We start from the raw sequence: 24,541 nt of genomic DNA, 5'->3' as shown, positions 1-24,541 counted from the left end.
GCACCTTAGAGACTAACCAATTTTATTTGAGCATGAGCTTTCGTAAGCTACAGCTCACTTCATAGTAGCTGTAGCTCACGAAAGCTCATGCTCAAATAAAATTGGTTAGTCTCTAAGGTGCCACAAGTACTCCTTTTCTTTTTGCGAATAAAGACTAACACGGCTGTTACTCTGATTCCTTTTCCCTACCTCTCAGGGCTGTTGTGAGGATAAATTCATCAATAATGTTTGTGAAGTTCTTAGATAGCTCCCAGAGAGAGTGCATACATACCAGGGTGAGGCTGAGCCATAGCTCCCACCTGCAGCAGCCATGGTGAGTATGACATGCAAACTACCTTTCTTCCCCAGTCATCTCCCCATGGTGAGTGGGACACTCAACTAGTCCGCCTCTATGACACACAACAAATGAGTTTGACACCATCCATTTCAAACCTGCACCCCCAATGAGTCTGACATGTAAATTTACTTAAAATTCTGCACTGGCTCCTGTGGTGAGTCTTCCATGTGAATCTCTACTGGCATGAGGGGTCTGACACAAATCTTCCTATCTCAGTGCTCTGCTCCCAGGTGAATCTGACACAGATTCCCCTTCAACCCTCTTTACTGTCTTGACAAGCTATACAGGTGTTGCTAACGTGCAGAAGAGACAAACTCTTCAGGCATCTGCCAGAGGTAGGTATGATTTTCACCTGAATGGGGCCAATGCACAAATTCCACACACCCCACAACACCCAGCTGAGTCTAAATTCTGCACAACGCTCCACCCTGCTGAGTTTGACCTGTAATTCTGTGCAGACAAGGGTATCATCACTTTTATAAATTGTAAAAGGTTTTCTGTATTTTAAAAGTTAAATTACTGCTCATTAAAATTACTGGGATTGATAGTTATATACCACAATAAAAAGTGCATTATGAATTCCTATGGAGACAACCTTTGCCATTTCACAAAAGACTGCATCCATGGATTTGGGGAATGTAAGGGGGAATCTCAGCTGCCTTTCTTTCTTTGTAAATTTTAGCCCTTTTCCTGGTGAAACTAGTTTTGAAAATCATAAACCAACGGAAGCCAAGCATGAGGGCTGAAAATTTATAATTTATCCTTCCTAAAATTCACAGATTATTGACAGACACCTCAGTCCACCCAGGGCTCAGTTTTGGGGTCCAGAAAATAACATAGGCATAGGTTTTTTTTTTTTTTTTTGAGAAGATCTCAGATCAACTTAAAGTTCCAGTCACAGTTACTTTTCTTGTCCTGAGTTAGCCTAGCTTGAGTGAGAATGGTCATGCTGAGGAATAACACATGAGTTGCTGCATTCAGTTGTGTGTGGCATTAAGACTTTGGTGGGCACATCCCATGATTCTTAGCATGGCACTGAAATGAGCAGCACCATGAATTCTTTCCCTGTGAATTGTGTGAGAACTTTTCTGTGTTTTATGGGCATACGGGAATTTTGGGAAGGGGTTGGAGGATTAGTAACACTCAAGAGGTTGTGTTAGCGGCTGACAAGTTGCACTCACTGAGATTTAGTCCATACCCCCTTAAACCAGCCAGCTTTAGTTAAAAACATCACCACGCTGGAGTTAAGGATTCTTGTGTGTGAATGCGATTCAAGATAGGGACAACACTCAAGTGATAACTCTAACTAACTTTGCAACTTGGAGGCAAGTTTATGTAGTACTTTGAAGAACAAGAAAGGGAGCTTGGATTTGATTTGTAAGGACTTGTTTACATGGGGAATTGACTTGCATAACCACAGTGCAAGATTTCTATATGGACACTTTATTCTGGAATAATTACTCCTCTCTCAAAACGGGGCATATAATTTTTCCACTGTAACTATTTTGGTCAATTTCCCCATCTAGACAAATCCTACAAGATGGGAAACCAGTGAAGAGGTTCAAGGAAGGGTACAATGTGGTTGGAGTACCAGGAAAGGAAGTTTACTTTGACAATAGTATTTTGCATAGACTGAAAGGAGGAGAAGTGAGGAACATAGGAATTACCATGCTGTGTCCAACCTGTGGTCCCTCTAATCCAGTATCCTCTTTCCGACAATGGCACCGGATGCTTGAGAGGAAGGTCAAAGAAGCCCATAATAGGCAGTTGTGGGATAATCTGCTTCCCATGAAAGTCTCATCCTAATCCCTAATAGGTAGAAATTGTCTTAAACCCTGAAGCATGAGGGTTTATATCCCTTTCAATACTCTCTTTTAACGTTAATTAACTATTATAAAACTGGTTATTCCTGTTATTCATCTAAATGTCCAATCCATTTTTGAACTTTGCTAAATCTTTGGCAGCAAGGACCACAGTCTAATTATGTGTTGCGTAAAAAAGGTTTGAATTTTCAACTTTTCAGTTTCATTGAATGTCCCCTTATTCCTGTATTGTGAGATAAGGGGAATATAAGCTCCCATATACCTTCTTTATATCGTTCATCACTTTATATACTTTTACAATGTCTCCATTTACTTGTCTCCTTTCTAAAGTAAATAATCTCAACCTTTTTCATATGAGAGTTTTTCCTTGCCTCTAACCATTCTTGTTACCATTCTTTTAACTCCCTCTAATACTACAATCTCTTTTTTTGAGATGGAGTGACCAGTACTGCACAGTATTCCAAATGAAGGGATACCAATGATTTATATAACGTTATATTTTTCCCATATTATTCTCCATCCTGTTCTTTATGTATCCTAACATCTTTTTAGATCACAGCTGTACACTAAGTGGTAGAATCCTGAAAGGTGTATGAGGACTAGACGTTTACAGTAATCAATGTGCAAGAAGACTGAGCTTGTCTATATGAGGAAATTTATTGACATAATTATACCTGTATACCTCCCTGTGTAGATGCTTTTATTCTAGAATAAAAGTGCCATTCCCTGGTTTTGTTAATGTTGCTTTGCAAGCAGTATAAGATAAACCAGAAAAAGGCACTCTTATTCCAGAATAAGTTTTGTTTTATTTAAGTGAAAGAAGCAGATAGTTTTAGGGCAAAACTAGAGACGGGTGGTGAAGGAACGAGTAAAGTAAACATTGACATTAAAATTGCAAGCCAGAGAGACAAGAAGGATAGTGTAGTTCTTAATAGTGAGAGATTCAATACAACTCTCAACATCAAGTCAGACCCACATTTCTCTGCTCAGATGGTCCACAAGTTGTCAGTTATGGTGATGATTTTGTGATATGACATATGTCCTGCTAGGAAGTTATTGCAGTAGTTTAATCACACTGCAACTCACAGGGAAAATTAAGGGTATCTTTAGGGCATTGTTATGGGCATGAATGGTTTTTTACCTCTGGGCACAGACATAATTCCATTTAAACAATAGTACTTGACAAGAAATTTTCTAGCACTTCTGCTGTGAAGTCTATATGAAATTAGCCAACTGAACCACTCATTAGGAAAATAAAATAAATTTTAAAAGCTTCATTACTACATTAGGCTGTGCATTAGCTCTCAGTGAACTGAGCAACCATAATAATCATATTGATGTTACCCCTCTCCTACTCTCATCCCCACTCCTCTCTGCTATATTGCTTTCCTTTTCTTACTTCATGTTTAATTTATGTTCCAGTCTTGCAAACATGTATGCAAATGTTTTCATTTTAAACATGTGAGTAGTCCCATTCACTTTACTGAGGCTACTCATATGAGTAAAGTTAAGCATGTATATAAGTGTTTGCAGGATCAGAGCCTTAGCTGATAAGCACCTTGAAGCAGGGATCATACGTTCTGTCTGATTTGAAGACATCTAGCATACCAGTAAAATTAAATAATAATAATACAATTTCATAACTTGCTGGAGATCTCTTATGTCTTGGTCTTTTAACTCAGCTAATCATTAACTGCTAGAAAATATCTAACATCGAAGTAATGTTATTTTATAAATGATTTATATTGAAAAGGGGTATAGGTTAAAAATCATATATTTAAAAAAAAATCAAATGCCCTTTTCCGTGTAACTAATATTTTGGATGATTAAAAGTGAAATAATTTAAAACAATCTAAATTGCTATTCCCAGTCAATACTGTTCGCTCACTTTTTGTACTTCACTTTGGAGAATGAAAATTAGTCAACCCTTCTAACAGCTCACTGATGGATGGATGACTTGGGACATCAGAGGTATATCTTCTGCTTCAATTCCGTGAATATCTCATTGGACAGTGGGATTGTGACATCAGAGGTAAGTCAGCAAACCATCACTCTTCTCTCCTTTTGTCTAACTCTCCCCAGTGAGATTGTGATATCAGAGATAACAAGACAACATCTTCCTTTCTCTTCTCTTTTCCATATTCTTTATCCTTCTCTAGCTCTTCCCTTAATACAGTTGCATTGTGATGTCCAGCCTGCCTCATTTGCCTGCTTCTTCCACAACCATCTCAGGGCTTTCTTCCATAGACCTCTCTTGGCATGGATTGCCCTTCCTGAGCTTAAGCCAAGCCACTTCTCCTAATTTAGATCTAGTCTTCCTCATTCTGTCAGAAAAAAAAAATTGTTCCAGCATGCTGTGCAATAGTTTTACTGAGCAACTGCATAATCATACTGATGATGTCCCCATTCACCAAGTCAGTGCATAAAGGCCACCAAATAGTAAATAGTAAGTTTTGGTCTTTACCAACTTGGATCTGATTTTAAATAGTTGCCTAGAGATGCCATTCTGCCCTTTTTGAAAAAAGAAGTGTATAAGGTTAAACTGTTGTCTGTCTGCATGTGCTCTGCTGGCAGTTGGGTTCAGAAACTTTGGGACATAGAATCATAGACTTTAAGGTCAGAAGGAACCATTATGATCATCTAATCTGACCTCCTGTACAATGCAGGCTACAGAATCTCACCCATCCACTCCTGTAACAAACCCCTAACCTATATCTGAGCTATTGAAGTCCTCAAATCATGGTTTAAAGACTTTGAAGTGCAGAGAATCCTCCAACAAGTGACCAGTGCCCCATGCTGCAGAGGAAGGTGAAAAAACCCCAGGGCCTCTTCCAATCCGCCCTGGAGGAAAATTCCTTCCCCATCCCAAATATGGCAATCAGCTAGACCCTGAACATGTGGGCAAGACTCACCAGCCAGACACCCAGGAAAGAATTCTCTGTAGAATTCCCACCCCATCGAACATCACATCACAGGCCATTGGGCATATCTACCGCTAATAGTTGAAGATCAATTAATTGCCAAAATTAGGCTATCCCATCATATCATCCCTTCCATAAACTTATCAAGCTTAGTCTTGAAGCCAGATATGTATTTTGCCCCCACTGCTTCCCTTGGAAGGCTGTTCCAGAACTTCACATGCTGTCCTTCTAGGAATAAGTCCATGGGAGCGTAAAACATGCCCCAAACTCTGATTTAGCACCCACAGAATTAAAGGGACAATTTAGCCTTTGGGGAAGGATTTGGGTCAGGGCAAGGGACAATGGGTGCCTGTAAAATCAATAGATCCATTAGAACAGTGATACTCAGACTGAGGCTCCAGAGCTGCAAGTGGATCTTTTGTGTGTCTCTTTGCTCCTTGCAGCACATGATATTAAAACACTGTGTGATTGGCTAATAATTAAATCAGGATGCTTTTACTATGTTTTAACCAATTGTAGTTGATAAAATAATAATACTTGGTCAGTCATTTTGCTGTGAGAATTATATATATAAATAGTAAATGAAACAATGAATTCACTCCACTATGGCTCTTTTGGTTGATTGCTAATTTGGCTCCTGAACCACTGAGATCTGACAGGTTTCAGAGTAGCAGCCATGTTAGTCTGTATCCGCAAAAACAAAAGAAGTACTTTTGGCACCTTAGAGACTAACAAATTTATCTGAGCATAAGCCATATTAGAACTACTGAGAAATCTATGCAGACCCACCAGGATCTTAGCCCATCCCTGTAGTAGGCCACGTAGGGCCAGAATTCCTTTCCCTCTAGCAGTAAATAGCAGTTAAACTGTGTTCTCGTTGGCTGACTCCTGCACTCTACTCTCTTCTTAGAGAGTGGTTTCAGACAAAGAAGAGAATCACACAGAGACAATTCCTATGTACATTTCTGCTGGAAAATCCATGTCCTACAAAGGGCAGCACGTTATGTCCATTCCCTTTTAGACCTCATAGATCTTGTGCAAACCAGTTTAGGAGGCAGGGGGCACATGTTTTGGAGAGACAGATTACACTCTTTTTACACCATGAAGGCTTTTCTCTCCCTTTTTACTCCCTTCCACATCCCGTAACAGCAAGAATCATATGGCTCTTTATTTTAATATACATTACATTTTACTACTGCTCATAAGTGCTTACCTTTTTTAACTTTCTTGGGGCTGAGAAAAATGGATACAGTGTTTTAAGTAATATGAAATATAGTGGAACAACATTGTGTGTCACAGATTAAAACCAAGTAATATTTATCTCTATTTTTAATCCCATTCATTGCTGTTTGTATCCAAATTCTCCAATAAATGTCCCAAATCTGTATGATACAGTACATCTGTCCTGTCTCTGTTACCATTTGCATTTGAATAGATGAATTAGGTGAAAGATAAGTAAAATCACCTGCCAATTGACTACACATCTATAGAGACCTGAGAATGCTAGTAATTACCTCCACAGTGTGGGATAAATTATGCTTAAATAGTGTACTCTAGATATTTTGCAGGTGAAAAAATAGATATAGGTTTTTGTAAATGCAGTGCCAAAATCTCCCACACCCTGTTTTTAAGCTATTCCATTGCAAGGGCAGAACACATAGTTCTGTGTTAGCACACTTTTTGAAGGATAACAGGATTCTGGCAGAACAATCCTTTAATGCAGCGGCTACTCTCAGTTATAATAATAATTAATAATAAATATAAATATAATTAGTAAAGCACACATTCTTCCATTTCTTGGGTCTTTAATGTGAAGATCTCAAAACAGAATCTGGCTCAATAGACTAGCATTCAACTTGATTCAAATGGACAATTGATTTGTTTCTTTTGTTACTCTGCTCTCCCAAACACACACACACACACACTCGTTCTTCGGTGAAGACACACCGATTGTGGAACTCTGCCATCCTAAGTGAAAATCTACTCTTTATCGTTCGTGAACCGGAAAATGCTGTCTGATGTAAGGCCATAAAACACATTTGATTCTTCCAAATGTTGAAGATTTCAGTGTGGTTCTCAGGGATTAATTTGGTTCTTGAAATAGACTTATTAAACGCTCGGTTTTGTTTCATTTAAACCTGTACGTGTATAAAATGAATGGAGAAGATGGAAATTTACATGAGCCCTTGTTCTCTAGCCCGTTCATAACAGAAGTCTTTCATTTACGAGTGCTGACTCAAAGACTATGGGCTTTCAAACTTTTTCACATTGTGGACCACAATTTAGAGAGATTGTTACATGGAGGATATCCATATACATTTGCAATTGCAGATCACCTTCTGTCTCATTCAGGCTCCTGTGACTTTCCAATGGCAACTACAATAATTATTTATATAGGGAAGTAATATTAAGAAAATAATTAGCTATTTTAGCTGTCTTTAAGTGCAGTAGGATCTTGTCCTTTCTGAAGAAAGTTAATCACAGGTTTACTTTTGCTCTTCATTTCATTTCCCCATCCCATCTGCTCTGTTTTTTTCTGGTGGAAATAGGGAGGAGAGCCATTAGCACTGTGACCAGAAGTGCTTTGCAGACCACTAGTGGCTCAGTGACTAGTTTTTTGGGGGGTGGGGTTCTATTATATCCTTTGTCTGCTTAATCTGTGATCCATTTCCTGTGGGTCTGAACTCAGCTTTAAGCATCAAAGGCATAAGGGAGGAAAGCTTTGCAGAATTTTTTCTTTGCTATGAGAGGCAATTTCACAGTGTTCAGAAAGCCAACAGCAAAGAGTTCTGATACTTTTCAGACAGCAAATCAGTCAAGTCCTGTCTGGAACACTTTTTGAATGAGCTGATCCCTTTACTCTCAGTCTCAGGAGATCACACTTTAGGTTAGGGAGAGAAATCCTGAAATCCTCTGGCCAAGTTAGAGCGACTTCAGGGCATTTGAAGTGCCAGGCAGCGGGAGCAAAGGCAGCAGCTGCCGCTCGCTTATTCGGTCCCGCGACCTACACATAATTGACCAGAATTCATCCTTTGGGGAATGTTCTTGCCGGATCATCCAGGCTGGGTGTGAATGGGAGATCTGCTAGCGGAACAAGGGGAGAATACTCCCTTTAAAAAAAAAAGTCCCAATAGGTGTTTGTTTATCCAAATTAAATTGCATCTCTTATGCGTAATAAAGGCTACTTTGTTGTCTTGCTGCGCCTTAAAGGCGCCTTGAACTGAACCAAGCGAGAGTGTCTCTACGGGGGAAAAGAGGCGAGGAGACAGGCTGGGGAGGGAATGGCGGTATCGGATGGGTCCTGAGGAAACTCCTCACCTACACGTCTTTGACCTGCCCCTTCCCCAGTTGAAAACATCCTCCTCCTCCCGGCGCGGAGTCAGGGATTAGCTGGAGCCCTCCCGCCTCCCGAGTTAAAGCTTCTCCGTGGGAGGGGCGAGGGCTGGGCAGAGGGAGGCGGGTTTACCGCGTTGCTACAACTAAAAAGTGCCCCCTTCGCGCAGTCGTGGCGTCCCTGGCATCCGAGCACAGCAAACGTCAGTTTGTTTAACAATCGCGGAGTATAAATGCTCAAATTAGCGGGGCGGCTGCAGGAGGAAGCAGCGCTGAGCCTCGGCCGGAGGCGGTGGCACCAGCAGCCGCGGCGAACCCCTCGCTGACCTCTCCCTGGTTAGTGCCCTGGGGCTGCTGATGTAGAGTACCCAGGGGGAGGATCCATCTATGCTGTTAGTCCCCTAGGAAAAGAAACAACAGCTTCCCCTTCCCCTCGCTAACCCAGCCCCAGCCTCGGTCAACCTCGGCTCTCCGTCGGTGCGTGACCATGGCCGACAGCTTGCGGAGATTAATCAACAACGAGAGCTGCAGGATTTTGCAGGAGAAGCTGGAGAACTGGTATAAAGATTACCACGTGAGTATGTGTGTGGTTCATCGCAAACGTCTCCTCTTCGTTCGCCGCCGCGAGCCTGTAAAGCGATTCGATTCACGGGGGTTTGTTTTGGGAGTCTGAAGATGCTGCTCAAGCCTTAGATCATTTACTCGCCTAATGTTCTACCAAAGGTGTTTTGCCATGAAAAAAAAAATCTTCCACCCACCCCATACAGTGGGGTGAAAACGTGCTGCTTCTTGTCTCTACTTTTGTGTTTTCAAAGGGATTTTGTAGAGTGAGCCAGATCAGGAATTAACATTTCTACTTTGTTAAATTAATGGGGGAAGAATACACAGTATAATAGTGACTGTTTCAGATTGTAAATTTAGGCTACTGGAGAAAGGCTATGATGCGGGACTAATCTGTGTGAAGCGGCTCCGCTAAGTGTTGGATACCTCGAGTGATTTCCCGGGAAAGCAGTAACCAAGGACGCTGGTTTTCAGACATTGTTGTGGTTGCTATAGTTACTGACACCCATTGACACTATAAATGCAGCGTATCGGGCCAGAAACAACTTGCAGCAGAGACTGCTGATTTCCCCCTCATCTCCTCTTGGTGCTCTGATACACACATCTGATCAGATTAAAATAAAAATCAGTTGCCAAAATGCAAATTCATATCTCTTTGCAAACTCATCAGGACCACTTACACTCTTTCACAGTGAATAATACTCCATCAAAAATATATTTTCCCAGAAAGGATAACAGTGGCCTCCATTTGATTTTATAACTTCTTGTATGTGAAAATATTTTTGAAAACACTTTGTGTTAGATATCCAAGCACAATAGCTGCACTGGAAACTGTTGAATATCATAAACATCAAGGAATATAAGAAGACCTTTAAATACAGAGAAAAGTTAAACAAGAAATATTTTATTGCTTGCAACCAGACTGTGCATCAAGATAATATAGCTTGTTCTGCTAAGGTTCTCAAAGGCCTCTGGTAAGAATCTTCCCCATCTCCAGTTGCTGCTGTGGAAATGGAATATGATTTTTTTTGTTAGTTGTTTTTAAAATTTCTAGATATTTTTAACTGTACCTGGTTACAGTGTCACACATTTGAGGCATATCAGTTTGAGAACTATGAATTCCCATTTAAAAAAAAATCAGACCCATTAATAATGGTTAGAAATTCAAAACCAGAACAAATGACTTGTTTTCTGAGAGCAAATTCACTTTACAGCTATTTCATGTTTGAAACATTTTTGTTAAACTGCTTTTGTTGTATAACTGAAAAGATACTGCAATAATAACTTAGTACCAAAATGAAGTTATACCTTGCAGATAACATAACTGTTGAACATGGTACTGAATGTTCTTTGTAGCTGTTCTATTAAACGTTACCTGTGATACTGTGCCAAGTTTTGTGTGTGGGTAAATAAGATAAACCACAAGAAACAGTTGTTTTGTTGACTTGGATGGCTTTTTCTCTTTTCTTCCTAAAACTTCTTTTTATTTTTGTCTTGAATGAAGCCATAATATATGTGTTTTTATTTTATTTCAGTATTGTGCATTCTATTTTATTATAGTACTGTCTGTTCAGTGCCCTGCCTGCCTTGTCTGTCTGAGAATGGAGTGACTTACAGAGTTCCTTTATTTTATTTTATTTTATTTTTTATTAGTACAGAATTGTTATTACTCCATAGTGTTTGAAAGCTGACTCCATAAAATAAACACAGCTGACCTGAAGTAGCTTACTGAGAGGGACAAGGGATTTGACTTGGTCTCTGGTCATGTAAAATGTGTGCAATTTCTTTTATCAAATAGAAACAATTAACCTAAAATGTGTTTCACAGCAGAAGAGCAAAGAAACCACTAATCAATCTCAGATATTTAAATACAGAAGTTTTTGCCCTAAATGTATGGCAACATCTGATCTTGCAACATTACCAGATACTCTAATTGTAAAGTTACATATGTTACCCAAACTAAGAGGAATATGTGTGATTCTTGGCTGAGTAAGGGTGGTGTGACATAGTAGATTTATACAATTGCTCTCTTAACTGGCTTAAATCCTAGACTATTGACTGGCTGGCTGGCTTGTCATTGGCAGAGATGGAGCAATTATAACTGTGATATAAAGTCCAGAAACCTGAGCAGATGGTAACTGCTGTTTGTAGCACATTTGAGATAAAAATGCATTTTCAAGGAAATAGTCAAATATGGGGTAAAATACATTCTCCTTGCTGCTAGTGTTCTATATTCTAATCTCTGGTCTGTTTGTCTGAAAACCATTTATTTATAATTTGTTTGGGTATAAATTTATACATACCATAATTTAGTGCTTACGTACCAAAGTGATATATAGGAGCTTAAAACAGATATTAAGAAGGCAAATTAGACAAACATAGAACATGAAAGTAAGACAAAGGAAGTGGACAGAGAAAGTAGGGCTGAGAGTTAAAACAAATACAAATAACATGAATTATATAGACTTTTTTTGTAAGGTCTGATATTTTAAAATATAGACTGAGAAAAGAGGGAAGAAGCAGATAGCTCATGAGTTAACAGTGAGAAAGCAAGGTCAAAGAGAGAGATTTGAAGAAGGAGAGTGAGGCTACTTGGTGCACATGGAGTAGGATGACATTCCAGGTGCTGGAAATTGTTTATTATGACTGAGCCCAGACAATGTGCTCGATACAAAACATAAAAATGAAGACAACCCCTGCCCCAAGAATGTGCAAATCTGAGACAGATGCAGAGAAGTAATGTTGCTTTGGGAAACCCAAAGAAGAGGGTGGATTCCCCCCCACCCCCATTTAATTAATAAATTGCTTTTTGTGGGCATCATTGAAGGAAGTGAGTTTTTAGGAGTTTGGGGAAATGCTACAGGGTAGTAGATTGGTGAATCATGATTGGGAAGACATTCAATGCATAGGGGCCTGTGTGAAAAAAGGCATGGAAATAGTGGCAGGAGACAAATGAGGCATGGAGGCTGGTGTGGTTGGCAGAACAGACAGGACGAGTGGGCATGTTTTAAGAGACAAAGCTGAGTTGTATATTGCAATAGATTTGAAGGGAAGAATGAGAAATTCAAACTTAAGGTGGTGGACAAGTTGAGGACACTGAGGAAGAGGAAGGCTGCTGAGGGAATCAAAATCAAAGAAGGAGGAGGGAGGATTTGGGTAGGGGACAATAACATCCACATAGAGGAAGAGGAGGGTGAATAGAGTCTGTGTGAAGAAGGCAGTGAAGTTGGAAGGCAGGAAGGGACGGCTGGAAGTAGGAGGAATATGAAAATAGGATGACAGTGCATTAGAACTTCTCTAAATGGTATGCCAAACAATCTTTCTAGGCCATCTCTGAGTGGGATGTTTTAGAGAAAGAGAGACCACCATGAGGGAGTGCAGTTTTGGAGGGAAGTTTAGAAGGCGAGATCCAGGTTTCAATAAGAACAGAGAGTTCTTTAGAAATGGAGCAGGAGAAGAATGGAGGGGGGCAGTGTGAGAAGACAGACAGAGGAGATAATGGGAGGAGAAAGAGAGAATGGATAGGGAGAGTGGAGTGGGTAAAGAACAGTCAAGGTGGGGAGCAAAGGGGAGATGAGATTTAGATAAAAGGCAGAGCTATGAAGAGCCTTAAAAGTGAGGACAATGTGTTTGAACTTTCCCTAAAGATGCTGTCATTGCAAGATTCTTATTCCTTAGCTTCTTAACATGGGACTTGCAGAGCTCCCAGGCATTTAAGGATTTTTAGCCCTTGAGGGGAGTGATAGTGGGGTAGATAATGATTATGTACCATCTGAGCTGAGAAGAAATGCAGCCCTTTGAACACTAGCCAGTTCCTTTTTGACCTTGGTCACTGAAGGAGCTCCCTTCGGAAGATTACATCTCATTAGCCATTGCTCCAGCTCCTTTGAAATCCCAACAGTCTCCAGGGATCTTTTACCATCCCTTCTCTGACTTCCAGTCAGGTCTTGTTCATCAGTGCTATGTACTGAGGCTCTTGCCTTGACCACCTCAACACACATCTGTTGATCGTCTGCTCCCACTTTTTGTGTCTGTTTTTTCTCAGCTTTTGGCACTTGCCTCTGTGCATAGGTGCAGAGAAGGTTTTGATGCTCGCCATTTTTTTGCTTTGATGTTCTCAGTGCCTCAGCACTTTCTAAAAAACACCTGGGTTCCTTTTTCCTTGGTACCTCAGTGTCAGCACTGTTCTTTGCGCACCAATGCTTCAGTTAAGGTGCCACAGTTTTTCATTAGGGTACCTAGCAACTTTCATAGTGCTTGTTTTTCCACTTGTTCTGGCACTTCCTTCAACACACACCCATGCTGGCAACTGTGGCATCTAAAATGGGAGGAAACTGTTGGTGGTCTCAAACTCTTGTCAGCACAACAATGTCAAAGACTGACAATTTGTATATCTGTTATGTTGACAATGATGTGCAGGGGTACCAGACTGCCTACATGTGTCACTACATGCCCTGATGTGGAGAGTGTCTCTAAGTCTCCCTGGAGGTACCCAATAGAGCAGAGGTGGGCAAACTATGGCCCGCGGGCCACATCCGGCCCATGGGACCGTCCTGCCCAGCCCTTGAGCTCCTGGCTGGGGAGGCTAACCCCTGGATCCTCCCCCACAGCCTCAGCTTGCCGTGCCACCAGCGCTCTGGGCAGCGGGGCTGTGAGAGCCGCTGAGTGTAGTGTATTAAATTGCTCCCCATAGAAATGTGCTACTTACGGAGCACCAGGACTGGCAGCTGTAAGTAGCACATTCCTATGGGGAACAATTTAATACACTACACCTGGGTAGGGAAGGCTGTGCCTCCCCAAACAGCCTGGCCCCCACTCCCTATCTGCCCCCTCCCACTTCCCATCCCCTAGCTGCCCCTCTCAGAATCCCTGACCCATCCAACCCCCACTGCTCCTTGTCCCCTGACTGCTCCCTCCTGGGATCCTCCACCCCTAACTGCCCCCCCGGGAGCCTCAACCCCTATCCAACCCCCCCCCCCCGCTCCCTGTCCCCTGACTGCCCTGACCCCTATCCACACCCCCATCCCCTGACAGGCCCCCTGGGACTCCCATGCCTATCCAGCTGCCCCCTGTTCCATGACTGCACCTGCCCTCCATATAGTTTTGGAACCCTGATGTGGCCCTCAGGCCAAAAAGTTTGCCCATCCCTGCAATAGAAACTCCTATAAGTCTGGCATGACACTGGCTAGGATGGAGTGATTCAAAGGGTGAATCCTTGAAGCTAAAGCTGAGTTTTTCTACAACTGCTCAGCACTGGAACACCATGCCAGGGACAGCCGGGTTTGCTCAGACCTGCTCCTCACTCCAGTAATCCCAGTCAGACTGTTTCAACTCAAAAGTCTCCTGCAGCATCATCACCAGTGTAGCCCAAGGATGAGGTGGTACTGAGTTCAGGCTAATGGAATGGGGCAGAACCTCTATGCAGGAGTCTGAGACAGGGGGCACCACAACAGTTAGCAGGTCCCTGACATGCCTTTGCCAAAGCCTCTGACTCCTGGTTGCTCTATATCAAGGCCTCTGTATTTTTTCACTTCTGCATTCAGATGCTTGAAGAGGAGAAGGAGGTGGTGAGTCCAGGTATCCATGTATGCTTGGAAATCTGGTCTGATCACTTCTGGCTTCAAAGCATTCTTTTTCTTGGTTATTGGGTGCAAGAAATCTCAGTGCAGTTGGAACTCTGTTTGGACCAAAATCTACTCTTTCATCCCAAGAGTCAGTACTCCTTGGGCAAGTAGCTCTGGCCTTTACACTGACACCTCTTGCACTGGCCACCAGTGTCCATGCTTCCCAGAACCCTGATGATACTCCAGGCTCCCCGATTACCTGTACAGTTCCAGCTATTGGAGCAGAATCAAGCTGAGGATCACGGTGATGCGGGATGGTCTTTGCATTTAGATTAGCCAGCGGACTCTCCTGATGCCAAATACATCTCCACTATGAGAATACCAAGACAGTGATTTTGTGGCAGAGGATCCTACTTCTCCTCAATTTTTACAGAAGTTTTCCATGACCACTGATTATTTTTTTCCGTTAAAACCAGGTCAGAAATATACAAAGATCACGGTTAGGAGGTAACTGGACTGGAAACCACATCCATCCAATAGTGTTGCTGTACCCTTGCACCCTATTTTTGACAAGTTGGTGATAAAGCTATGGCAGATCCCTTACAGAGCTGTCCCAGGCTTGAAGAAAGTTCAGTAAACAGTACACCCTTCCCTAAGACTGCCCCATGCTATGTCTTCCCCACTCCCACCCCCATGCCTCTTGGAGCTTGGTGATGGAGGCTGGACACACTTATGGTATTGTACCCAAAATCCTCAGCTGCAGCGCTGGGATTCATTTAGAGAGAAGGTTTATCAGTGTGTGACTGCAATCCTCCAAGTCATTTACTACTAGTCCTTCGTGACCAAGAGTCAGGTGGAATAATGGAAGAAGCCTCTATTTTGGTTGATTTTCTTCCTCAGTAGAAATGCCAGAAGCTTAAGAAGCTGGTCATAAGGGCATCAGGTATGGGTAACTTTTGATGCAGATGATACAATGGTGGGGGCCACTGCCTTCAATAGTGGATGCCTGGAAATCCAGAGAACTTAAGGACCTGTCTTACTTTATAGACAAGTTGTTTGGGAGCAGATAGCGGCTTCTATACAGAAGGCAAAGGAGACAAAGGCCACACTGCATTATCTTGGGCCTTTGTCTTGTTCCTTGGGCCCTCTTTCAAGGGAGGCAACAGAAAGCTCCATTGCAAAGGCTGGCTTTCATGTCAAGAGCTAGCTTTAAGGGAGCTCAGTATCCACCATGCACTTGGTGTTTGGCCTCAGCACCCCAAGAACTAATGGTCCTAAGCTCCCTTTCAGCAAACATCAAAAATTGAAGGATTTGAAAGGTTAATTAAAATCAAGAACATTTCCGTTATCATAAAAATCCATATAATCAATTTTGGTAATTAATTCAGCTGATTGGTGTCCAACTTTTCATTTTGGTTCACAGGCCCATACCCCAATCTCCTACCTCCATGCTAATTGCCATGGAGATGGGGATATGAACATGGAGAATTTTAGGCAACATTCATATCTACAGTCATACCATCCCAAGGCGACATCTTATCAGATCTGAAAATATAGGTTGGATCAGTCAAGGTAATTAATTGGTTGGGGAAACCTCTGGAGAAAGCCCTTGCACTATAAAAAGTGATGATTCTCCTTTGAATGATTGTGCTCCCATACATTCTACTGCAGGTGTAGGTTGCAGCTTGCATGCATTAGGGCACGCATACACCTGCAGAGGAATTATATATGTGCAATACATCTCGAAGAATAACAGTTAATACATAGGTAAGTAACCATTTTTGCTAGTACACTGTAGTTGCCTTGCTGAGGCAGTACTGTACCACTACACCAGTATAGTGTTAGGGGCACTGTACTCCTGGAGGTAAAGTTATTTTAGATGTGATATGTAAACAGAAATTCTGACCACTTGTCATTGTTGGCAGCTTTAGAGCTCTTCCTGACAGGTGTAGCATTAGCAGTAATATCCTGGACCAATTCCAACTCCAGTAATTCCATGAGATAGTTTATAGCTTTCCATAATTTTTTTTTCTGCTTTTTGTATCAAGGACATAATGCTAGTTTCTTCCTGTTCTTGAACACTCTTTGTTTCAATATGTATTAAAAACAGATAAAATCACATGTAAGCTATGTGTGCCTATTGACGGTGCAACAAAGTAACCTTATAAGTGTGGTTTATTTTAGTTAGTCTGTAGAAATATATTTTGCATTTATATAGGACTTTTCATCTAATGATTTTATATCACCTTTTAAACATTAATGAAGTTTCATGACACTTCCATGAGGTAGGTAAGTGTTATTGTATCTATTTTAGTAATGGGGAAAGCTGAGGCATAGAGAGGGTGAATGATTTCTTTAACCTAGTAAGTCATTGATAGAGTTGAAAATCGGACCTTGAATTCCTGACTCCCAGCTCTTTGCTGTAACTATTAACATCATGTGTTATTTTTCCCGCCCCTGGAAATATCTGAATGTTCTAATGGTGGTTTAGGAAGCTGTAATGAAGTCATAGACAAAGTTATAGAAAAAGCTCTTATATCATGTTCAATGTATATCATAAACATAATTATTTAGAAAAGTCAAAACAAAATAAAACAAAAACCCCAAACATATGTTTTAATTCTTCTGATTTACAGATTAACTCATGTGATCAGAATCTGAACAGATGTTGTGAAATCATAGAAATGAACTCCATGATTCAGGGGCAACTCTTCACAATCCTCAATCAAACAGCTCGAGAAGGTGAGAATTTTCCATGTCTCTATGGTTTGTACATATCACCTCCATTTTCTTTTTAAGTGAAGACTAAGGATTTAGCTCTGCATTTTCTCACATATACCTGGTTTATGTATTCTCTTAGGTGGGCATTATGCAGGTGTAGAGACAATAAAATCTCGTCTCCTGCCATGGCTGGGGACTTGTTTTTCCAGTACTACTTCGGGAAGGCCCTTTGAAACCAATCTTTCTCTCATTCAGGTATGCTGAATGTTTTTATTTTTAAGATGATAAAAATATATAAATCAAAGACTTTCTGCAATTAAAAATCAATGTTGGGCTTGTTTTACTAACTAAAACAGTGTTTTCACACAGTTTGCCTTCTGAACTATTGCCATCATTGTTAACTGTGACAATTATGTCATTAAAAAAAAAAGCTTTAAAAGCGGAATAAAATAAGTCATTGAAGTTAATTTGACTAAATTAGCTTAGCAAGCCTTAAGCTCTTTTGTCTTGTCCAAGAAACTAGTTTCTTATATATCAAGGTAAAGAAATATGCTAATTATAAGTTTGCTGTGACATCACCCTAAGACTTTATGCCAGACCTGTATTGGAAGCAACTTAGTGTTTTGTGAAACTCTTCATGTGAACTAAGGGGCGCGCATAAGGTCCCATGCCCTCTGAACTGTTAGTTTTTGTTCTTCTGAAGCTTGGGCTCTATTACATGTGTTGTGAGAAATTTTTTTACAGGAAAGAAATATAAATCATGATACCACCATGCACCTAGCTTTGAGGACTAGGATAGCAGGGGTGTGTGTTCCCTTTCTCTTCCCCTGCATGATTCATAAGATTTACAGAAGGTGCTGTTTACAATACTTCAGCTGGAGATGCAGACCTTCTGTGGCACTCTTGTGTGTTTTGGAAGAAAACAGTAGTGTTAGCTAGTGGGGAGATGAGAGCAAATGTCTTCTTGCTCTCCCTGATTCCTCATTTTAATTTTTTTTCCAAACAAAAATCACTGTTTACAGTTTGAATAAGCTATTTCCCCTGGGTAAAGTGACATCCAACCATATGGACTAGGATTAATCTGGCTAGGGTCTGTACTTGGTACAGGGAATAGAGCAGTTTTCTCTTAATTTGTTTTTACAAATGACAACATTTAAAAAGCTGTAGTGAAAGAAATAATCTATGTGATAATTTATGGGTTTTCAACTGCATGTGCAAATGAAAGGAAAGCCTTTCAAAACAGAATTGAAATCCAGTGCACAATTACTAGTTTATTTACAGTTTTATTAGGGTATGCAATGTGGTATTAAAAGCAGAGTTGCGTGTGCAAGGGTGTAGCCTTATCAGTTATACTAGTTGCTTAATTTGTTCTTATGATTTTTCCCCATTATTTTGCATTCCCAGTAATGTGTAAAAAGTTAATTAATGCAGGCATAGAAAGAATTGTTGGCATATTTAGTTCTAAGAGTTTACTTTTTGTCCGTATTTTTTCTTTCTAGTAGCGTGTGTATTTGTGTGCATATCCATATGTATATCTATCTATCTTACAATGAAATAGTAAACCACTGCTATATGTAACTTTTCCCCCAGTGTGATTTAATCTCTCTCTGGCTGTTTTGTGCTATCTCTCTATTTGAACAAGTACAATGTTTTCTTTGTTTAAGATCAATTTAGATTTATTCTTTCCTGCATCAGTTCAGAAATGCACAGCTTGTCATGAGACATTCTAAGGCAGTGGTTTTCAACCTTTATTCATTTGTGGACCCCTAAAAATTTTGAATGGCGGTGCGGACCCCTTTGGAAATCTTAGACTTAGTCTGTGGACCCCAAGTTGAAAACTACCATTTTATGGTAACGACAACCTTGCGCAGACTCCTTAGAAATAGTCTGTGCATGCCCAGGGGTTTGCGGACCATGGGTTGAAAACCACTGTTCTAAAGAAATGCTGTATAACTTTCGGGCATAACATTCAAACAGTGTGATATTTGTATTTCGCTGTAGGAGTCAATTGAGAAAGAAAGACAGCTGAGGGAATTTGCCAGCACTCGGAAACACGAAATACAACAGTTGGAGAAAGAACTGAACTCAACTCATTTACAACTCAACTTAGTGCAACAAGAGTAGGAGAATTAACTGTGTATTTTTCAACAACAAATTTATTTTTCTTCTCACACCTCACTTCTAATAGAGATCTGCAAAATGTTTCATTTCTGCTTTGAAATAAGAATTTAAAATCTATCTAGACTCTGGATTTTCTGAATTTGAATGATGTGGGACTGTATACCCAAGGCATTAAAAGTCTTCTAGTAAGTAAGTTAAACATTGGTTGGTTTGTTTGTAATTAAAATAATTTTAAAAATTGTATTGGCTGCCTGAAAGACAACAGGCCTGGCAGAAATTAAACATTTTGCCCTGAAAACTTTTGGTCATAGTACCGGTAGCTTATTTAATACAGATTCTGTACTGCAAGTTGCACAGAAGGAAATTTTCATGCCACATATGACACATTTTGGATATAGCCAAATATATGTTTTTTTTTTTATTTGCAGTGTTATTGTAGTTGTGTTGGTCCCGGGATATGCGAGACACAAGGTAAGTATGGTACTATCTTTTATTGGACCAACTTCTGTTGGTGGAAGTAAACTTTTGAACTACACAGAGTTCTCCAGATCTGGAGAAAGAAATCAGAGTGCCTGAGCTAAATATAAGTTGGGACAGATAATTAAGCAGATCCACAAGATCTCTGCTGTGTCCCAGCAGACCTCCAGGGAGCCCTTCTTTTTAGCCTCAGGCCACCCAGCCTCACCTCCTTCTAGACTGAACCTCTGGGCTCCAGCACTCCTGCTTCATATTGTGAGATCTGTCTAGTGAGTCCAGTGGAGATAGTAGAGACCTGTACACTCTTCAGGGACTAATGCACCTCAGCAAGTATTTGCAGTGACTTCAAAGTGCAGTAGGATTTATTACACAGCATTGGAAGTCCTTAGGCTAGCACAGTGAAATAAAGGTTCAAGCATAGTCCATTCTGGTCAAGCCAGAGTAAACCACTAGCCAAACTGTAGTGGATTCATGTTAGGGTCTGTTTCTTTCTGACTCCTTAAGAGAGCTTAGCTATCTGTACCCACTTGTATTTAGTTCAGACATTCTGATTTCTTTCCCCAGACCTGAAGAACTTGGTATAGTTTGAAAGCTTGTACCGTCCACCAATTATAACGGGGTTAAAAAAGAACTAGATAAGTTCATGGAGGATAGATCCATCAGTGACTATTAGCTAAGATGGTCAGGGATGCAACCCCATGCTCTGAGTGTTCCTAGCCTCTGTTTGCCTGAAGCTGGGAGTGGATGACAGGCGATAGATCACTCGCTGATTGCCTGTTCTGTTCATTCCCTCTGAAGCATCTGACATTGGCCTCTGTCAAAAGAGAAGATACTTGGCTAGATGGACCATTAGCCTGATCCAGTATGGCCGTGCTTATGTTCTAACAGAAGTTGGTCCAATAAAAGATATCATCTTACCTACCTTGTCTCTCTCATATCCAAAATATGACATTTCATAGAAAAGGTATGGTTGAAAAGAATGCCCAATATTCTTATCCTGGCCAAATATGCTTCTCATCAGCTAGGAACAGGTAGGTCTACCTAGCAATCAGAGGTATGACTGCAGCATGTGTAGATGTACCAGAGCTAGTTTTGATCTAGCTAGCTTGAATAACAACTGTAGTGAAGCACAGTTTATACAAACATGTCTGGAACCCTGGATCTCTACTAGAGTGAGCAGCTAGCTTGTGCTTCTGCTCATGGTGCCACAACTTCATTGCTATCATTATTAGAGGTATCCAGATCAAAGCTAGCTCAGGTACATCTACATGTGCTGTAATCACACCTCTGAATGCAGTGTCTCCCAAACAAAGGGAGAAAAACCTTGTATAATTGTGATCCTTATCTATTAAAAAGATTTCTGTCTTCCTTAAGTAGAGAATGAGGCTGCTCCTGTGCATCCAGTGATCCGTAGCATGCAAGCACTCTTCTAGGGTAGATGCTGAGATCACAGGTTCTGCAGGGCAAGAGATGTATAGTTACATATCATCAGCACACTAACACTCTAGTGTTCAGAAATTATAACTGCAATCCTGCTCCCATTGAAGTCAGTTCCAAAACTTCCACTGATTTCAATGGGACCAGGATATGGCCCCGTCTTACCCAGGGCCTTCTTGTATATATCAAGGAACATATGGGTAGCAAAATAGGTGTTTAGGGGACACCATGTTTTAGTTCCCTTAGTAATGACATGTAACAGTCTATTACCTCCAGTTGTCTCCTGCCTTTTAAGTGTGAGTGGGGGACAGTCATAACAGTAACATCTTTGGATAGTTAAATTAAGCAAATAAATAAAGGTAGTAAATGAAGATTAATACCTTAGTGTTAGCTAAAATTAAGCTATTATATTTGCTAAATATAGCAACATATTATTTAAAAATAAAACAGCAATGAGATGTGTGCAGGAACAGCGATATATTTCCTGTAATGTTTTCATTGTTGTCATAGGCAACTAAAACTTTCGAAATGGCTGCTAGGAGTGAAACTCTCTGCACATTTATGTTTTAACTGCTTAAAAGTTTTTGTTCCCTTTAACTTGAAAGTCTGTATTTCACCATAAGCTGTGCTCAAATAGCCATTTTCAAGAAGAAAACCCTCAATATTAAAAGCAGCTGGCTCTTGAATTGGTAGGAGGGGTGAAGATAGTTTGTTATACTAACCCCCAATTTCTTGCCACTGCTTGTTGGGGAAAAAAGGAAGAGGGACTTTGGGGAAAAAATTCAGGGATATCATCATGTTTTTCCTCAATTCAAGCTATGTATCTGGCCACAACTGTTGCTTTCTGTCAGCTTTATAAAAAGTCTGAAGTCAATACATCATCAGAAATGTAAGTATTCCTTTGTGTGTAAGGTCAGGTCTACCTTACAGTCTTCTGCTGGCATAGATTTGTCAGTTCGGAGTATGAAGAGGTGTGATCTCTGACCCACAGAGCTGTTTAGAAGATGTCCCTAGTGCAGGTGCAATTTTGCACAGTTACCAATTAGGCTCTAGACACCTGCTTTTTAGACACTCAGCTTATATCTTAGCAGGGTTCTTCCTTAGGTCATCATGGTAAACCACAAAATTTAAGCTTGTCTGGTTTGTGATGTCATCAAACTACTGAGGTTATGTATGTATAAAGTCTTATTCATAGTTTGCTTTTGTGTTTTATGCATTTTAAGGACACCACATGGAAACCACATTTTAATAACAAAAATGTTGTTTATAGAAAATGTATGCAAAATGTTTCTCTGCTCCAGAGTTGATGAAAATATAATGGTTCTTTGTGTTAAAGTAAAATAACATTTTTTTTTAGATTTTGCTTAAAACTTAGTTTGCTTTCAAGACAGATATGCATAGTTTATTGCTTGAGGGGCCTGTGAAGTCAGCAATTATTCAGCTAATTATCTTAGAGATTATTTATGAAGGTGTACATCATCCCTGCACTTGGATATGGAGCTCCCATGGACAAGTTTAATTTGAAACAAAAGGTCAGATATGAGAAACTTTCCATGAAAGGGTCATTTACAAAAAAAAACCAAACAAAAAAACCCCCCAAAAACCTGTTTTGGGAGAACTGAAAGGGATTTTTTTGAAAATTTCTGGTCGTGGCTCCCCATTAGCTCAGCAGATGGGCTGCCCAGGAGCTGTGAGCCTGGAAGCCCAGAGAACCCCAGTTCAGCATGCTGCCAAGGATCCTGGGAGGCTAGTAAGCTGGAAGGAAATAAGGCAGTTTTCCATCTAAATTTCATCAAAATCGACACCTTCCTGTTGAACATTTCAATTTTGACAAATTGGGATTTTCTGGAAAAATGTTCTGTTGGGACATAATGGACCAGCTCTGTTTGCATATATTTCATTAATTAAAAAAAACACAACACTTACAAAAATAGGTCTTTCCAAACCACTATATAAAATCTTTCTTGCTGTGCTCGATGTGGTCCCATTATCAATTAGAGGCTTGGTGACCAAGGCCTATCAGGTAAATCTTTTATATTTATTCCAGGAGTGTGCCAGAGTCTCATGGATCACTAGATGGAGCAAAGTCCACAGATATATAGCCACTATTGAGAGTGCCCTGCTGCCAGGAACCAGTGGCGGATTAAGGTTTCATGGGGCCCTGGGCCAGAGCAAATGGGGGATCCCTTCCACCTGTGGTCCTGCCCCCCTTCTTCCTCTTCTGTTTGCAGCCATGCCCACAGCCCAACCCCATTCTGTCCCTTCCTCCACGACCCCACCCCTGTTCTACCCACAGTCCTGCCCCATTTCGGCCCCCCACTGTGGCCCCACAACCCGTTTGCTCCTTTCTGCCCCCCCTACTGTGGCACGACCAGAGAAGCTCTGTCCCCCCTGCCGTGGACCTGGGGCCGCAGCAGAGAGTGAGAGTACTCCTGCCCTGAGGCCGTGGCAGGGAGTGAGAGCTCCTTCAGTCCCGGGGTTGCAGCAGCGGTCCAGATACTGGGGTTTTCCCTGTGCTTCTGCCAGGGAGTGGGGTCGGGTATGGGGGCTTCCCACACTCCACCCACCTGGGCGCATCTGTGGTGGATTTCTGCTGGGGGCAGGGCGCCTATTTTTCCAGGGCCCCCAATTGGCCTGGGGACAGGCCCCATCGGCCCATTGGATAATCTGACACTGATAGGAACCAATAATATGAGCATCTCAGCAGATCATAGTCACTGTAACAGGACAGAGGAAGAGATACAGTCTCTCAAATAACTAGTTAGGACTGAAGAGCTGGCAACCAACACTTTGAACTGCACACAATAGCCTGTGTGGAGCATGGAGCGCTGGTGTTATCAGATCAAAATGACTTACGCTGTTCGGTAAGCAAATCACAGCACACTGCACTTGTTGAAACTTCCAAGTGCTTTTCAATGGTAGCCCCAGTAAAGTATGTTGCACTGTTCTGGACTGTTTAGAAAGATATTGCTAACTGTGGCAAGGATCATAATAGCAAGAAATGGTCTCAGTCTTTGAGCCAAAGCATTATATATAATTGCTTTCATCTGGAATTCCAAGAATGGGAATAAACTCAAGATGGTAAGCCATATTGGTGAAAATCAGACATGACATAGCTTCAATAAATGGCATAGTCACAATTATGGCCCATACCACTGAATGTTTTCTATCTTCATATCAGCATCATTCTGTCTCATCTTGGTTGAACATAAACTAGTTTGATCCTGTCTGCATCTCCTCTATCAA

The 24,541-nt window shown here is 41.0% G+C and overlaps 1 protein-coding gene across 10 annotated transcripts in view; it reads left to right on the top strand.

Annotated features, from left to right (window-relative positions):
- The first annotated feature begins 8,562 nt into the window (after positions 1–8,562).
- SPATA18 (spermatogenesis associated 18) overlaps positions 8,563–24,541 on the top strand; it is a 43,150-nt gene continuing 27,171 nt past the window's right edge. For 8 of the 10 annotated variants that reach the window (XM_074951420.1, XM_074951425.1, XM_074951417.1 and 5 more), the window contains exons 1-4: positions 8,563–8,988; positions 17,176–17,281; positions 17,400–17,515; positions 19,262–19,380. In XM_074951420.1, coding sequence (XP_074807521.1) covers positions 8,902–8,988; positions 17,176–17,281; positions 17,400–17,515; positions 19,262–19,380 — 428 coding nt within the window. In that variant the 5' untranslated portion in view covers positions 8,563–8,901. The other 2 variants (XM_074951421.1, XM_074951424.1) reach the window with 2 other exon arrangements.

Source organism: Natator depressus, chromosome 4 (genome assembly GCF_965152275.1).
Source record: "Natator depressus isolate rNatDep1 chromosome 4, rNatDep2.hap1, whole genome shotgun sequence".
NCBI classification, from domain to species: Eukaryota; Metazoa; Chordata; order Testudines; family Cheloniidae; genus Natator; species Natator depressus.
The sequence above is the reverse complement of the archived record's forward strand: the minus strand, read 5'-3'. Positions and strand labels throughout refer to the sequence as shown.